The sequence below is a fragment of the Parathielavia appendiculata genome (assembly GCF_033297405.1).
Source record: "Parathielavia appendiculata strain CBS 731.68 unplaced genomic scaffold N657scaffold_6, whole genome shotgun sequence".
Lineage (NCBI taxonomy): Eukaryota > Fungi > Ascomycota > Sordariomycetes > Sordariales > Chaetomiaceae > Parathielavia > Parathielavia appendiculata.
In genome coordinates this window covers 151,847-167,641 of record NW_026944225.1, presented here as the reverse complement: position 1 = coordinate 167,641, position 15,795 = coordinate 151,847, and the positions used below count along the sequence as shown (strand labels likewise).

Genomic DNA, 15,795 nt, shown 5'->3' with positions numbered 1-15,795 from the left:
CAGAAATAGTGATTTGCTCAGCTGAATCGAAATCACAAAGACGACTCGCGTCTGTTTAGCAAACATCTCGTGACGGACACCCCGTGACACTAGCAGACTCAGTCCCCAGCCCCCGTTGCAGGTCTCGGCGAGCTTTGGGAACCGCTACGATCTCTTGTTTAGATTCTTCATATCGCCATTTTCGACGCTTTGATAGCGCTTTGACACACCATCTTGAGGATATCGACTCGACATCGACCCGTTATCAGAACGGGCTAGCGAATCGGTTGCTGCAAAGGAGAGGAATTTCAAGAGGAACGAAGCCAGCAATTCTCGAAAGACTTTGACAGGCGTCATGGCTGCGCCATCAAACACCGCAGCGGCGGCAGCAAGCTCTGCGGGAGCTACGCAAGGAGGAGGAGGGACAGGAGGGAGCATTGGGCAGACCGCCGCCACATCCAGCGTCGATCCGGATGTTGTGAATGAGATGCTCTCGCACTATTTGCTTCTCGTTCTGGGCGCCATCTCGGCCGCTTTACTTGCTTGGAGGTTCACCACGCTGTTGGTGAGGTATGTCCGGACTGTAACATGCCTCCACAACGACACTCAGCGCTACTTCGCCCAGCCTTCAGAGAAGTACTCGTGGTTCAAGAAGAACGTGCAATACGCACCCATCCTCAGCAAGCGCCACAACCGCGAGTTTCACCTTAGCTCTGCCGTCAACGTCGGCACGTTGCCTACTCGGATGCAGCTCGTCTTCTTGCTCGGCTATCTCGCAACCAACGTGGCATTCTGCGTCATGACCATCGAGTTTTCTGGGTCGCTGAAGCAAGTTGCGGCCCTGGTTAGGAACCGGACGGGCTATCTTGCCGTCGTCAACATGATTCCTCTCTTCCTGATGGCTGGCAGAAATAACCCGCTTATCAACCTCCTCGGTATCTCATTCGACACATTCAACCTTCTGCACCGGTGGCTGGGCCGCATCGTGATGCTCGAGGCCGTTGCCCACACTCTGGCATGGCTTGTGAGCAAAGCCTCAACCGACCGCTGGGACGGCGCTTTCAACGCCATCTTCAAGGCCCCTTTCTTGATGTGGGGTTTCATTGTCTGTCCTCCCTATTCCCGTGTTAACCGCAGAACTCGAACTAACCACGACTTCCAGTCAACCTGCGCCATGGTCGTCATTTCCATCCAAGCAGCAAGTATATTCCGCCATGCCTATTACGAGACCTTTAAACTTGCTCACATCGTCCTTGCCATCCTCTCTGTCCTCGGCCTTTGGTACCACCTGGACCTGAAGAAGTTGCCGCAGCTTAAATACCTCTACGCTGTCGTCTCCCTGTGGGTCTTCGACCGCGCCGCCCGCCTGCTCCGCGTCGGCTACCGCAACATCGGCGCGGGCGGCACCAAGACCCTAGTAGAAGCCCTTCCCGATGGCGCGTGCCGCGTGACGGTGACGATGGCGCGTCCATGGAACTTCAAGCCCGGCCAGCACGCCTACCTGTACATGCCGACCATCGGCTTCTGGCAGTCTCACCCGTTCACCGTCGCCTGGAGCGACGAAGCCGACCAACCGGACGGCGAGAAACTCCCCATCCGCCGCCAGGACGTGCTAGCCGCGAAGAAGACCACCCTGTCCTTCATCATCCGCGGCCGCACCGGGTTCACCAGCACGCTGTACAACCGCGCCGCGGCACACCCTGACGGCAAAATGGTCACGCGCTGCTTCGTCGAGGGCCCCTACCGCGGATCTAGCCGGTTACACTCGTACGGTACCGTCATGCTCTTTGCGGGAGGCGTCGGCATCACTCAGGCTGTCCCGCATGTCCGGGACCTTGTTGGGGGCTACAGCAACGGCACAGTGGCGACGCGCAAGGTGATCCTGGTCTGGGCGATCCAGTCGCCCGAGCACCTTGAGTGGATCCGCCCGTGGATGACGGAGGTCCTGGCCATGGAGAAGCGGCGCGAGGTACTGCGCATCATGCTGTTTGTCAGCCGGCCGAGGTCGACTAAGGAGATCCACTCGCCCAGCTCGACGGTGCAAATGTTCCCCGGCAGGCCCAACATCGACACGCTGCTGGGCATGGAGGTGGAGAACCAGATCGGCACCATGGCGGTCTCGGTGTGTGGGCCGGGTGGGTTGAGTGATGAGGTGCGGCGGGCTGTGAGGAACAGGCAGTATCAGGGGAATATCGATTTTGTCGAGGAGGCGTTTTCGTGGTAGATGAGCAAGGAGTGGGACTTGGGTGTAATTATTGGATGATGGATCTTGTGTCATCTTCTGTCTACGTGGCTGTCTGACTTCCTCCGTCGCGGCAGCAGGGTTCCGGATTTGGCATTGCCGGAGGATGTTGTTCTTGTACATGTTTATTCTGTAGCTTTCCGCGCGCGTCATGAGCGTGGATTGGTATATACTTCCATATGAGCTTACCGTAGCCTCCTATGCCATGTGATTTGACCGGTGTTTGCTGAGGTACAGATATGCTGTGGACAACACACATACGAATTTCAAGGAGTGAACGAATTGTTGGTCATTGACCAAAGTGAGGTGGATAGTAATTGGTTTCAACGCTGGCTATGATGGAGATACCGTATGCTTACCAGCGCACAGAGTGATACGCTGGTTGGCTACCCTATTCTAAGCGTTTGTTGTTCCAAAGAGGCATCTTGATGACTTAGGACGACCACTGCTGCAACACACTACAGAGTACTAATTAACAGGGGTCCCTGTACGGGCTAGGTGATCACTGTCACCAGGCCGGCGGCAGGTGCCAGCTGTCGTCGCCAGCAGAACCTCAGGGCGTTTTCCGGCGATCGATAACAGCTGTCTTGGGGCCATCATCTTTCCATCCCCGACACAGTTTCGGAGAGATGACAGACGTCCTGAATCTGAGAACTTCAAATCTCTCTTTATTCCTGCCCTTTGCGTAGCAAGAACAAAGCGCCAATAAGTATTCACTAACCCAAACATACCCTACAGCTTCCGCTGCCACTTGGCGGTGCTTCCGCCCCTTGCCTCACCTTATCTCCTTCGAACTGCTTAACCCAGGGCAGCTCGCCGAGCTCCGAGCCCTCCTCCACTCATTGTCCTCGTCTTCCTCGAGCCGATTTGCCACTTTGGCGTTCCAAACTGGTTGTCTGAGCTCGTCTCTGTTCGTGCCAATCCAACCTGCACGGTCAGGTACAAGTACCTACGTCTATGCTGATATCGGCTCCTGCGCCTCGGAGCTTCCGCTTTGACGACGCCCGCTGCCCCGCACCGTCGCCAGCCTCCGTCACCATCCACCCGACTGCGTGCTGTTGGCGTATTCCAGCCGATACTCGTCCAGACACATATATCACTGAGAAACCGATTATCAGTCAAACACAAGAGCAGCTTCCCTGTTCCGGGAAGAACGATAACTCATTGAGGAGCTAACACCATGGGTCTTGCCTACAACACCTACCTCAATAGCAGCCGCATCTACGGCTGCAAAGCCTGCAAGTCCCACCTCGCCAACCATGAAGACATCATCAGCCGTGTAAGTCTTGCCCTCTCTTCCAACCCCTCCTCTCAGTCGTTCCATCTCAAGCGCCCAACGAACTAACCCACTCCCAGAACTTTCGCGGCCAGCACGGCAAAGCCTACCTCTTTAACAACGTGGTCAACGTCGAGGCGGGCGAGCCGATGGAGCGCAACATGACGACGGGAAGGCACGTAGTGCGCGACATCACCTGCCGCGTGTGCAACGAGGTGGTTGGGTGGAAGTACGACAAGGCCTACGAGTCGACTGAGAAGTACAAGGAAGGCAAGTTCATTCTCGAGGCCGAGCTTCTCTGCACGGTTAGTTAAGCGGGTGGCGACGCGGATCGGTCGGAGAGGAGAGAGGAACGAATGTATGCATTGATGGTGTTAGGAGTAGCTGGTGGATTTTAGCAAGACCGACAGCACACGAGAGGGGATATCTGCCGGTCGGTTCTTTTTCTTTATATACACGGATCGGGAGCATGGAACAGATCGGGGATAGGACCACTTCGCGGGTCTTGGCGTTTTGGTTTCCCACGACGACCTGGCTTCGCATTGGGTTATGGACAGGCATGACATTTTGTAGAGGCAGAGGAGATGACATGATCTCAAGACAGCCCCAGCAGGGCACAACTTGACTAGGCCTTCTTGTTTCCGTACATCAAGCTCTTCCAATGCGAGATGATGCTCTTGAAGCCAATGATATAGATCAATGACGCCAAGGTATATACGCCGAAAGCCAACAACCCCATGCTCCTCTTGCACGGTTTCCCAGACAAACGCCGCAGTCCGATATGTCCCCACACATGATGAATCCCGAACTCAATCACTTCACCCAAGCGTATGCACACGGATATGCCTCCTCACCACTATGTACATGGACATCCGCAAACCCGACTCAACACGTCTAGTTATGCTCGATGGGCTCTTCAGGAAGCAGCTCCTCAACCTCGCGCACACGGAGGAATTTGAACGGCGGCTGGACGATGCCGTTGAAGAGGAACGTGAAGTAAACCAGCAGGACAAAGCCAGCAACCTGTAGCCACTTGAACGTCTCCCAGCCGAGGCCGAGGGAGACGATCCAGATGAAGAGGGTCCGGCACGTGTCGATGGTCGAGCGCGACGTGGCGCTGACGCTGCGCGTGACCGATAGGCCGAAGAAGTTGAAGCCACTAGAAACCGTGTTAGCAGACCATCAGTCAGGAGGGGGCATGAAGGAGAGGAACTCACCCAATGCTGATCATGATCATGATACTCGAGACAAACACCGCACGATGCTGCCAGAACTGGCGCCACCCCTCAACCATATCAAACGGCCCGTACCTGCCGGCCTCGGTCCTCCCAATGGCCGCATGCAGCACCACCATCCCCAGCAATGTCACGGTAAACCCAAACACGCCCTCCCAACCAACCACTCGAATCGGCTCAATAGCCGACCTCTCAAGGATCCACTCCTCCAACACAAACTGCGTCGCCGTAAACACCTGCGCCCCGGCAATCATCAACACGCCCACCACCACCCGCAGCGCATCCTCCCCAATCGCCACTCCACCCTCATGCTCACCACCAGCAATCCCATTCCCGCCAACAGCAGCGTGCTTCTTATCAGGCTGAATCGCGCCCGCCAGCCCGACAAGCCCGACCCCGACCACGACGCCAACCAACGACAGCCACTGGAAGGCGTGCAGGTGCCGCTTGAGAAACACGACGCTGAACAGGCCGACAAAGAGCACCAGCGCGCCGCGCGTCATCTGATAGATGGACGCCGCCACGAGCAGCAGACCCGCATTCATAAGCGTCGTGCCTAGAATGTCGCAAATGGCGGGCAGCGCGAGGAGGGTCACGCGCCAGCCGCGGAGGACCGAGCGGCGTTGCGCGGGCTTGTTGGGGTTCAGGGCGGTGGTGGAGTGGATGCTTGCGTTGTCCGCGGCGGCGCGCGGGTTGGTGTTGACGGTATCTTCGTCGTCGTCGGCGGCGGAGGTGGTGGGGATGGGCTGGTATGAGGTGGTGGAGGTAGAGGTGTAGCGGCGGTAGAGGGACAGCAGGCCGACGACTAGCCAGCAGCCCATCTCGCCAACGAACATCTGCAGGGTTTGAATGACTGGCTGTTCAAAGTGGCGGCGCTTGTTGGGGTTTGGGTTGTCGCAGTCGCGGACGCACAGGTTGTCCTGGTGGGAGAGTTAGCTTGCAGGCCGTGTATTGGGTAGGGGCGCGAGAGACAGCGCACTTGGTACTTGGTCAAAAGCGTGTTGCAGACGCCCGTGAACAGCATCATGGCCACCAGGAACGGGATGACAGCCCGCGCGGGAATGATTGGAGTCGCCATTGTCGCGCTGGGGAAGGTCGGCAGTTTGTTGTTGTTGTTGGAAGGGAGGGAGTGGGTTGGGCGAGGTGCCTTGGATAGAGGCGCCGGTTCGGCGGGAGTAATACCAGACTTGCCGGCTGGGGGACAATAGTGTCAAGGCCTGTTTCCACCGCGTATCTCAATTTGGTGGTGAATAGAGAGCTTCGCTATCCCTTTGAAGCGCGATGAGGCAGGGGGACCCAGCTGCTGCCTCTGGCTTGTTGTCTGCGGCTTTGTGGGATGGCTGCAGGTGCCGGGCCCTGGGTGTCGCATGACGGGGGGGGCACACCCGACGATAAGTTAAGCCCCACAGTTGGCGCCTTGCTGACTGATAGGCTGGCGCCGGCCGGGGCCGTGCTCCGCTGGCCCCGGCAGGTGACACACCGTGACAGGCAAGTCCAGCCCCCAGCCCCCGCACTGGCGTTCATCACACAGCTGGGTCTGGACTCGGGGCAACTCCAAACTGCAAGAACCTCAACGGCTGGTAGTGGTATCCGTATCTTGCTCCATCATCATGATGATATCAAAGTAGGCTCTGGCGGCGAAAGGCTACCGTAGTGCAACGATCAAACGATCAAACGCCGCAGAAGCCTCCTGTGTGTTGAGCTTATCGGAACCCCGCCATAATACGGTACCGTATATCCGGACATGTTACGAAGCTTTGGCGCATGCGCCATGACACTTACACGTTCGATGACGAGGTCGCGAATTTGACAGGGGATCAGAACGCGTCCAGACTCTATAAGCTCAGTTCTATCCGTATCTTTCTTCCAGCATATGCTCGCTGCCCAAGTCATTAAACGGGTATCGTATGTAACAAACCAACACCAGAAGGCGGGCTCCAAATCATTGCTTGCACTCCTTGTAACCATGCCCTTGCATCCCCTACTTTCCAGCCTCAATATCCGGTGACTTCTCCTTCGGCTTCTTGTCCCTGATGTTGTTGTAGTGCGGGATGCCGAGCTCTTTGTCGCGCGCCAGCCTCTCGCGGTCCCGATCCGTCAGCTGCACGCCCTCGACGCTCTTGACTTTCTTGCCCTCCGCAAACATGACCCATCCGCCCACCATGGCAATGATCATGGCAATTGCAATCAGGAACCCCGTCGCCCAGCTCGGTCGGTCATATCGGTTCATCCCCCACATGATTCCGCAGAGAGCGGCCTGGGCCAGCGTGTTCAGGACCATGGACCAGATCACAAAGTCCAGCTTCCACAGCTTGGTTGGCGGTGCCCGAATGCCCGTCAATGGCGGGTTGGGCATGTTCTTCTCCGGGATAGGCACGCAGTTGACGGGGACGCCGGCCGTGATGTTGTCGGGGCCGATGTTTGGGGGCAATTCCTGTGAGCCCGGTAACCGGAACCAGCCGTTGTGAATCCCCGCGAGGCGGCGGAGGCCTTCCTGCTGTTTCGAAATTCGGTATTTGAAGAGGTAATAGAGATCGCGGAACCTCCAGGGGGCGGGTAGAAGCGAGGTGACGCAGAAGAGCGCCGTGAGGATCTGGGCGTCCCACTCGATCCACTTCCGCCGCGGGGAATCGATGTCGTCGCAGGTAGGGTAGCACATAGCGGGCGAGGCGTTGCAAAGGAGCAGAAAGATCATACCACCCCAGGCTACGACGTTCAGGCCGTAGATGGTCCAGAAGAAACCCATCGGCGTGAGGAAGAACTTCCAGAAGGCCGCCAGCGCTTGCCGGGTCGACTCTTGCCACGAGTACTTGGGCGGAAAGTGGTAGCCATTGCCAAACGGCTCGGTGCCTTCCAATGCCGGGCGACCGGGTGAGGTGAGGGCTGCTTCTTCTGAAGTCGAGAGGGGGGGGGGGCCCAGGTCTGATGGCCGGGGCTCTCCGCCGCTATCTGGTCGCTTTTCGGCGTTTCCTGATGTGTGCTTCCCGTGACTTGTTCGTGTATCGGGTCCCAATGTCTCTGCGTCTGGGTGTGCATGCACCGAAAGCACCGAGGACGCGACATCACCAGTCACGGCCATGAAGCCTTCCGGTGGCCGCGAGTCCACAAAGTCCTGTGATAGCCTCCGAATGACGGAGGACGCGTTTGATAGCGCTCGATTCTGCCCCTGTTGGGTTCGATTGGCGGGTTTTGACATGGCGTCGAGGTGAGAGGTGGGGTGAAGTTCAATTCCAATAGAGAGCGGGTTGAAGCGATAAAACCACGAGGACGAGATGATGGAAGCAGCTGAGAAATTAACTCGAGTTTATTGTAGAGTTGACTATAAATGAAAGAATCAAAACAGGATAATCTGAGACCAACTGTTTGTGTGCCTCGACCACAAAGCGATGGGTGGCAGGGCGCAGCAGAGAGATCTGACGACATGTCGCAGACACGCCAAGCTCCTGGATTGTTGCTGGAGCAAAGCGCTTGCGTGGCAAGGGCAAGGGCGGCAGCTAGTCATTTAACTTCGCCTAACTAGGAATAGCGCCCCGAATGGTAGCATGCGGATTGCGCTTGGCAGGTGATCTCCAGCCCCAAAACCTCGTTTATTATTGAGTACGATGACGAGTCTAGGAATACGAGCGTACGACGTCGTCGTAACGAGACTTGCGCCCGGCCGACAGCAAGCACTCGAGGTCCGATTCCCAATACGCGGATTCGGAGATTGACTTGATTCCAAGTTCAGACTCTTACTTTCAATGGTCGTTTACATTCAAATCCCTGAACTCTCCGCGGATGCTCTCCATCCCCTCGCTCTTGACCACGCTCACAAACCCACTGATACGCTCTGCGATGAGTTCCTCGTCATATCCAAAATACTTGTACGCCGCAGCACCAGGCAGTGAGTGCCCGAACGAACTCATCGAGTACCCCGCGTCGACATACCGCTCCCACCCGTTGACCGCGTATGCCTCGATCACCACACGCGGGATCCTTGTGCGGTACCCCAGGACCGCGGCCTTGTACTCGCGCGGCTGCTTTTCAAAGAGCCGCTGGCAGGGGAAGCTAACGACGCGAGCCCTAAGGCCATACTTATCGCGCAGGACGTCGCGCGCGCGCACGGCGAAGCCCATCTCCGAGCCGACGCCGATCAGCGTCACGTCCGCGTCTGCTTGCTCGATAAACACGTAGGCGCCCTTAGTTACGCCGTCTCGTCGCGAGTATTCCGGGTACTGCGTGAGGTTCTGTCTCGAGAGGGAGATGATGCTTGGCGTGTCGGGCGCGGAGAGGGCAGCGATGAAGGCGCCCGCCGTCTCCTCGCTGTCGGCGGGCCGGATGTAGAGCAGGTTGGGCATGGCGCGGTAGAGGGCCGCTAGTTCAATTGGCTGGTGCGTAGGCCCGTCCTCGCCTGTCCCAATGCTGTCGTGGGTCGCGATGTGGATGGTGCGTAGCTGCTGCAAGGCTCCCATGCGGACTGCGGGTGCTGCGTACTAGAGAAGAGAAAGTCAGGGTCAGATGCTGGCGTCGGAGGGACTTTGTCCGATTGGACTTACCAGGTAAAACATGAAGAACGACGACGTGACGGGCAGAATTGTGCCCTTGTTAAAGGCAGCGAGACCGTTGGATATCGCCGCCATGGCGTGTTCCCTGATACCCCAGTGGATATAGCGACCAGTGTAATCACCAGTGATACCACACGCTGGGCGGAGGTCAGGCTAAGCACCGCAGATCAGCAATGTTCAACAAGATCCTCATCCAGAAAACAACTTACATGCTGGAAATCAGTCTTGTCCTTCCAGATCATGTTGACCGACGGCGACAGGTCCGCAGTACCGACCATGAAGGTCTTCAACTTGGCTGCCAATCGATTGCATACCAAGCCAGCCGACTTTCTCGACGGTGTAGGCACCGTGGGGAAGTCTCCCTTCGCCGGGATGATACTAGCCCAGTCTTCTGTAAACTCTCCCTTTACGCGCAGCGCAAACTCGGACGCCAAGTCCGGATACTCTTCGCCGTAATCCGCCACTAGTTCCTCCCACTCCCTCTCGAGCTCGCGGCCGCGGGCTTTGACCTCTCGAAAGAAGTCGTAGATGGTTTCCGAGACGACGAAAGACTTCTCCGGGTCGAAGTCCGCGGCCCTCTTGATGTTGGCAACCTCCTCAGCGCCAAAGGCAGCGCCATGTGCCTTTGCGTCACCGGCAACCTTGCTGCCCACACCAATGGTAGTCTTGATGTTGACGAAGACGGGCTTGCCACTGGTGCTCGAACGAGCCGCGACCAGGGCTGCGACAATGGCCTCGACATCGTTGTTCCCGTCGGCTACCTCGAGCACCTCCCAGCCCGAGGCAGCCATCTTGGCGTTGACGTCCTCTGTGTTGGCCAGGTCGACGGAGCCGTCGCAGGTAATTTGGTTGTTGTCGTAGATGACGATGAGGTTGTCGAGCCTCCAGTGACCCGCAAGCGAGATGGCTTCGAGCGCAACACCTTCCTGCAGACATGCGTCGCCAACCATACACCAGGTCGTGTTGCTGACGACATCAAACCCCGGCTTATTGTAGGTGGCCGCCAAGTGCTTGGTTGCCATGGCGAGACCAACCGCGTTGGCGATACCCTGGCCCAGCGGTCCGGTGGTCACCTCGATGCCCTCGTGCTCGATCTCGGGGTGGCCGGGGCATATGGAGTCCGTCCGCGTCGAGTGATATGACTTTAGCTGGTCGAATGTCATGTTCCTGTAGCCGACCAGGTGCATGAACGTGTACTGCCATAGGCACGTGTGGCCTGTTTGAGGCTCCTTGTCAGGACATGTCCAATGTGAGCTGGAAAGGATAAGGAGTTCATACCGTTTGAAAGCACGAACCGGTCCCGGTTGAAGAAGTTTGGGTTCTCTGGCGAGTAGCGCATTACATACTTCCACAGCGCCACGCCAATGGCCGCCATCCCCATTGCACTACCTGGATGGCCTCCCTTGAACTGTTCGCACAGGTCCGCGATGAGGCACCTGAAGGTCCGGAGAACCAGACTTGTCGTTTCAACATTCTTAAGCTGATGTTCATTTATCTTGCCGTTCTGGCCATTGGTCTCGTTGGACACATTTACCGGGAGGTGATCAAGAGCCGTGGTGGTCTCTGGAGGTATTGCTGAGGGAGCCATTGCTGCGATTTGGTATGGAATGATTACTTGGTGAGACGTCCATCTTGCAGCTGTCTCGAGCTGGTTGCCCTTTAACAACCGTTTCCACGCCTCGCCATCGGCGCACGACGCAGTCTAAGGCGACTGCTTGTACTAGGCTGTTTGTGTCAAAGGAGAACGGCGCTTCGAACTTCCATTTCAGGATTTTGGGGAGTCAGAAGCGCCATCGTGCAGCTCCACCACGTTCAGATCCACACCCATGCCTGTCTCCCGTCCAGGTTCGAGCGCCCTCACAGCGTCCTTGTTGGAGAGGGGTAACCGTGTTGGGAGAAGTTGCCGACCCCGTGGGGTTCACGATCGCGCTTGAGCTTACTCCAGAATATCCATGGATTGGACCTGAAGACCAGGCGCCTCGCAGCACCGATTCCGAAATCGTCATGCCTGTTCCAAGGCTGCGCTTCCAGCTGCCGCGCTTCAGCCCAGCCCGGAGACCACTGCGAGTCCCACTAACACGCAGGACTGCCTATTTCGGAAGTGGTCCAGATACTTCCTACAACAAAACCCGAACCTCTCCTAGCACAATTCTCGTCGACTCACTCTATCGAACCCGTCTGTTGCCATTCCTGTTTCCGAGCTCCTTCGTTTCCGTTGACACATCCAACTCACCAGGAATGTCTCCCTCAGCCACACAATCAGAGGCCGACCTGGCCATGCACGCCGGCGTCCCCGAATCCCAACAGACTCCTGCAAATACCTCCCACACCGCCCTGTTCTCGCTCACCAAGAAGACAGTAGCCATCACGGGCGGCGGCCGGGGTCTCGGCATCACGCTCGCCGGCGCCGTGCTCGAAGCCGGCGGCCACGTCGCATGTCTCGATATCCTTCCCGAGCCAGCGGCAGCCGAGTGGGCGGCGCTCCAAAAGACCGCCAAGGCGTCCGGGTTAGGGCTTTCGTACCACCGGGCGGACGTGACGGACGAGGCGGCGCTGGCGGGCGTGTTCGACGAGATCGACGCCGAGTCGGCCGCGCTCGGCGCGCCCTTCTACGGCTGCATCGCCTGCGCCGGCATCCAGCAAAAGGTCACCGCGCTCGAGTACCCGCAGGCCGACTTTGAGCGCATCCAGCGCGTCAACGTCACCGGCGCGTTCCTCACGGCCAAGCACGCCGCCCGGGTCTTGGTCAAGAATGGCGTGCGCGGGAGCATAGTGCTGATCGCGTCCATGTCGGGGCAGGTTGCCAACCGGGTATGCCGTTCCTCTGATTTCTTCTCGCGTTTGCGTCGCTTGGAACTCCCTTCTTCTAACAAGCCGAACCGTACAGGGCTTAACCTGCACTGCATACAACACCAGCAAGGCGGCAGTCCAGCAGATGTGCCGGTCTCTGGCACAAGAATGGGGCCATCCATACGGGATCCGAGTCAACACTTTAAGTCCCGGCTACATCCGTACGGCCATGACGGACGACCTGCTGGCAACGGCGCCCGAGCTGGAGAAGATCTGGATGGCTGGCGCGCTGCTGAACCGGCTGGGGGCGCCCGAGGATTTCAAGGCTCCCGCCATCTTCTTGCTGAGTCCCGGGAGTTCGTTCATGACGGGCGCCGACTTGAGGGTAGATGGAGGACACTGCGCGTCGGCATAGTTAAGCAGATAGACAATCTTGAGCGGTTTTCTCCTGACAAACCTGCTGCCCAGATACCAATTGTCTTAGAAAGGGTTCTTAGACTCAGCAAGTGTGTTTCCTGAAATGCCAGCAAGAACACCTGCTTTTCATCCGAACCCAACAGTCACCGCCTGCCTTGCCAGTGCTACTTATGCACATTCTCCCTCGCACACCGTCACCGCCTCCTCCCAATGTGTGGCACTGGGAGGAGTGTTGGGTGGACTTTCAGCAACCGAAATGGTGTGGGTTCGACTCCCCTCCAGAGAAGTAAAAACTCCCTTTGGGGTTTTTCGTAGCCAACCATCTCTACTCGACTGGCGCGGGAGTAGGGCTGGTTGGTGAGCTTTTCAGGTTGTCCTGCAGACATAGTCTGTCTGTAAATGCCATGCATCTAACCTTCGTCCAGTTGTGCCCAGTGTGATCGTAGGTCCTTTGCCCTCCAATTGGCTCCCCAGCCTGTTTCCTTTTCAATCCTCTGGTAGACGTCCAGTATCGCTCGGTGTTCGGCATGGTGCGACATGACCTGGCCGGCAATCCATAACGGCTGTATAGAATTCGTCCAACAGCCATGGTGCGTGTTGCATATCGATATGGCGCATATCCTTCGCGCGTGCCACAGGATCGGACGCGTTTTGGGAGGCGGCACCGCGCGGCGGGGCTTTCTCTGCAGCATCAGTATTGCTGCTGTGTGGTAGAGCTGATTTCCGGAGATGGCAGGAGGGTTGGAGAATAGTAGGGTCGGAAATGGGGATACGGAAGCGTCCTCGTCGGTGGCCGCCGGCCGGCTCAGGATGGACCGCATCTCGGGTGGTCGTTGGATGTACCATTCCTCAATGAAGACAAACAGATCGTTCCAGCGGCGAGTAAATTCTGCTTCCGAGTCATCGCACGCAAACAGTTCCAAAGCCTGGGCGCAGAGGAAGACGACGAGGTTGGCGTACATATCACAGCCGGGTGTCCGGCGGAAAAGCTCAGCGGCATCCGCCAGCGACATCCTCGGCGTCCAGCCTGCGCAGGGGATAAGGGTTGATTCGCATGAGATGAGACCGCCGCAAACGTCTGCCAGCTCTGTTCAGCATTATCGTCGATAGTAGCATGAAATTTGATGGCATGACCCACCGATCCGAGCAAAGCACCAAAACAAAGCTTGCTCCAATCCTCCAGAGAATCCGTTGATTCCGAGGGACTGGATCAGACAGGCACAACCGTCCAAATGGCGACGCCACATCTGAGGCGAACCTATTTCACCGTTAGCAGGACTTCCTTCCGATTGAGTACCTTCTCCTTGGGATCCCCTGGGCTCGTGCTCACAACTCATCATTTCCAGGACACACAAAACAACGCACGATGCGGCCACGGCGGTCGACCTTGTCTGCAGCTGTGGTACCAGCTGATGTACGGCCTCTTGGTAAAGCGCCAAGCTGGCCGATGACGAACGCTCCGGGTATTTCCTCTCGAGCTGGCGCGCAGAGAGGGCGAGCATGGAGAATCGTACATGGGAGTGGAGCTTTGCCAGGGCCGGCAATTTTTTTTGGAAGTGACATTCTTTGTCAAATTTGTCGAGCTGCAAAACAGACGTTAGATGGCGAGATCGAGGTGCAGGGGGCAGCCTAAACAACGGGAGAGGCAACGTGCCCACGGAGAGATCTCGTCAACCCAGTTCTTCCACAGCACGAACTCCTCCTGCTTCGTCAATTCGATGTAATTTGGTGTTGTACTGGACGAATGCGAAGTTTGCTCTGTCTGACCCGTAGTCAGCGCCGGTGCGTGGCTGGTCTGCTGTGTGTGCTCTTCGGGCGCCTCGTCAACGCCGCATGGCGGGCTCGGTGTGGGCCACCTGCTAGGATATGTGGAGCGGGCAGTGTCGAATATATGATTGCGCAGGACGGAATGAAGTTCGAGATAGGCAGATCCTGGCAGAAAGATACCATCGTCGACAAACAGATGTCCTGGGGCGATGCCGGCTGCTTCCGGGATACCTTCTATTTGAGAAAGGGGCGGTAGAAGCTGGCTCCCAACCTGGGTTTGCGGAGGCCGAGAATCGATCATCGGGGTCATTACGGCAGGTAGTCCCGCGCCCAAATCCAGGAGCTGCACAGCTGCCAACTGGACCAGGTCGTGAGAGTGCGGCGTGTCTACACTTGCAGGGCTGTCATTGCTGACGACCCCAAAGCCAGAATCCATCGCGCCTCCCGATGTATCAAATGATGGGCCGTCTCCAAAAGTTCCGAGACTCGAGCGGTGCAGCGTGGGTGAAGGGCGGGATGTCGGTCGCTGAGGGCTTGGAGCTGAGTCGATCGCCGTCGTGTCCCTGCTGGCAGCATCGACGTCACCATGGCTGTGGTGATGGGAGCTGTATTTATTGCAAGCGCCGCTGTGGTAGGTTTCATTCCTGCTAGCGGTGCTGTTTTCGTTGGGACTCTCGGCCGCCTGGACATCATTCCAATAGTCTCGGATCACTTCGTTGGTCACGTCGATGACCTGCTGCATTCGATCAGCTGAGAACCAGAAGCTACCGTTTATAAGTTTAGGAACTGCACCTCGATATCGCCATCCCGTCTCGGACGGGTGCTTCGTCGCATCGACGGGTGGCTCTGCGGTACCGTCCGGATGTTCTCGTCGCGAAAGGACAACCTGACACCCCACTCGCAAGCGGCACCTTTCCGTAAACAGTTGCCACAAACCGGTCGAAGTTCATTACCTGTTGATCGCCGGAAGCGTGTGAATGAGAGCACCTCGTGTAGCAATCAAGTCGAAGTACTGACACTTCTTCCGCCTGCGCCTGCAAGTCCAACAGCCCGTTCGCGTCCGCGCCTTGTTCCTCGCAGGCGCATCAAGGCCTTCCCCACGAGGGGAGTTCGACATCCCTAATGCACGCCCTCACACAGGCCACAGGACATCCCTGGAGCAGTCAGGATCACAGAGAAACTGTCAATTGGACACATGGAAGTGGAAAGGGGATAATGAAAGATGGACACGCTGATTCGTGCGGCAATGATAACCCAATCCGGCCTCTGGGAGAGCGCAGGAATCATCTCTATGCATCAAAGCGCAAATCTATTCTCTTATCGAGACTTGAACCAGAGAGGACAAGTTCTTCAATTGGGTTTTTCCGACGGTGCAAGTAAATTCTACGACAAGCCTGCCACAACACCCTCTAGAATGCTCACGACGCCCAACGCACCGGGGTCCGGCACGCCCTCCTTCTCCGAGTTAAGCTGCTCCTTGGTCACATAGCTCGCCCTCCCCAGCTTGGCGTCCATATGTCCCGTCTTTTCTGCGCCAGTGCGAGC

General features: G+C 57.3%; 7 protein-coding genes across 7 annotated transcripts; 3 read left to right on the top strand and 4 right to left on the bottom strand.

Annotated features, from left to right (window-relative positions):
- Positions 1-466: 466 nt before the first annotated feature.
- Positions 467-2,203, top strand: N657DRAFT_573166 (uncharacterized protein; the record flags this gene model as incomplete). Its single annotated transcript, XM_062788944.1, has 2 exons — positions 467-1,084; positions 1,142-2,203. 2 exons carry the CDS (start codon positions 467-469, stop codon positions 2,201-2,203), a joined length of 1,680 nt encoding a protein of 559 aa, XP_062647276.1.
- A 748-nt stretch (positions 2,204-2,951) lies between these two features.
- Positions 2,952-4,188, top strand: N657DRAFT_690240 (yippee-like protein). The gene is made up of 2 exons (XM_062797039.1): positions 2,952-3,500; positions 3,578-4,188. Exons 1-2 carry the CDS (start codon positions 3,402-3,404, stop codon positions 3,809-3,811), a joined length of 333 nt encoding a protein of 110 aa, XP_062647275.1. The 5' UTR covers positions 2,952-3,401; the 3' UTR covers positions 3,812-4,188.
- A 203-nt stretch (positions 4,189-4,391) lies between these two features.
- Positions 4,392-5,810, bottom strand: N657DRAFT_572930 (uncharacterized protein; the record flags this gene model as incomplete). The annotated part of the gene is made up of 3 exons (XM_062788919.1): positions 4,392-4,656; positions 4,715-5,652; positions 5,712-5,810. 3 exons carry the CDS (start codon positions 5,808-5,810, stop codon positions 4,392-4,394), a joined length of 1,302 nt encoding a protein of 433 aa, XP_062647274.1.
- A 726-nt stretch (positions 5,811-6,536) lies between these two features.
- N657DRAFT_645054 (uncharacterized protein) lies at positions 6,537-8,190 on the bottom strand. The gene has a single exon (XM_062792871.1). The coding sequence runs from the start codon at positions 7,926-7,928 to the stop codon at positions 6,714-6,716; it is 1,215 nt and encodes a 404-aa protein (XP_062647273.1). The 5' UTR covers positions 7,929-8,190; the 3' UTR covers positions 6,537-6,713.
- A 279-nt stretch (positions 8,191-8,469) lies between these two features.
- On the bottom strand, positions 8,470-10,864 carry N657DRAFT_572433 (transketolase; the record flags this gene model as incomplete). The annotated part of the gene is made up of 4 exons (XM_062788891.1): positions 8,470-9,204; positions 9,268-9,429; positions 9,486-10,492; positions 10,555-10,864. 4 exons carry the CDS (start codon positions 10,862-10,864, stop codon positions 8,470-8,472), a joined length of 2,214 nt encoding a protein of 737 aa, XP_062647272.1.
- Positions 10,865-11,514: 650 nt separating this feature from the next.
- N657DRAFT_655914 (short chain dehydrogenase) lies at positions 11,515-12,481 on the top strand (the record flags this gene model as incomplete). Its single annotated transcript, XM_062794644.1, has 2 exons — positions 11,515-12,087; positions 12,164-12,481. 2 exons carry the CDS (start codon positions 11,515-11,517, stop codon positions 12,479-12,481), a joined length of 891 nt encoding a protein of 296 aa, XP_062647271.1.
- A 412-nt stretch (positions 12,482-12,893) lies between these two features.
- N657DRAFT_655913 (uncharacterized protein) lies at positions 12,894-15,367 on the bottom strand (the record flags this gene model as incomplete). The annotated part of the gene is made up of 6 exons (XM_062794643.1): positions 12,894-13,561; positions 13,622-13,741; positions 13,814-14,066; positions 14,138-15,000; positions 15,069-15,203; positions 15,268-15,367. The coding sequence occupies 6 exons, from the start codon at positions 15,365-15,367 to the stop codon at positions 12,894-12,896; spliced, it is 2,139 nt and encodes a 712-aa protein (XP_062647270.1).
- Positions 15,368-15,795: the final 428 nt, after the last annotated feature.

Coding starts and splice junctions, on each gene's coding strand:
- N657DRAFT_645054 (XM_062792871.1), bottom strand. CDS start 7,928: ATGTCAAAACCCGCCAATCGAACCCAACAGGGGCAGAATCGAGCGCTA.
- N657DRAFT_690240 (XM_062797039.1), top strand. CDS start 3,402: ATGGGTCTTGCCTACAACACCTACCTCAATAGCAGCCGCATCTACGGC. Junction 3,501..3,577: donor ATGAAGACATCATCAGCCGT/GTAAGTCTTGCC, acceptor ACCCACTCCCAG/AACTTTCGCGGCCAGCACGG.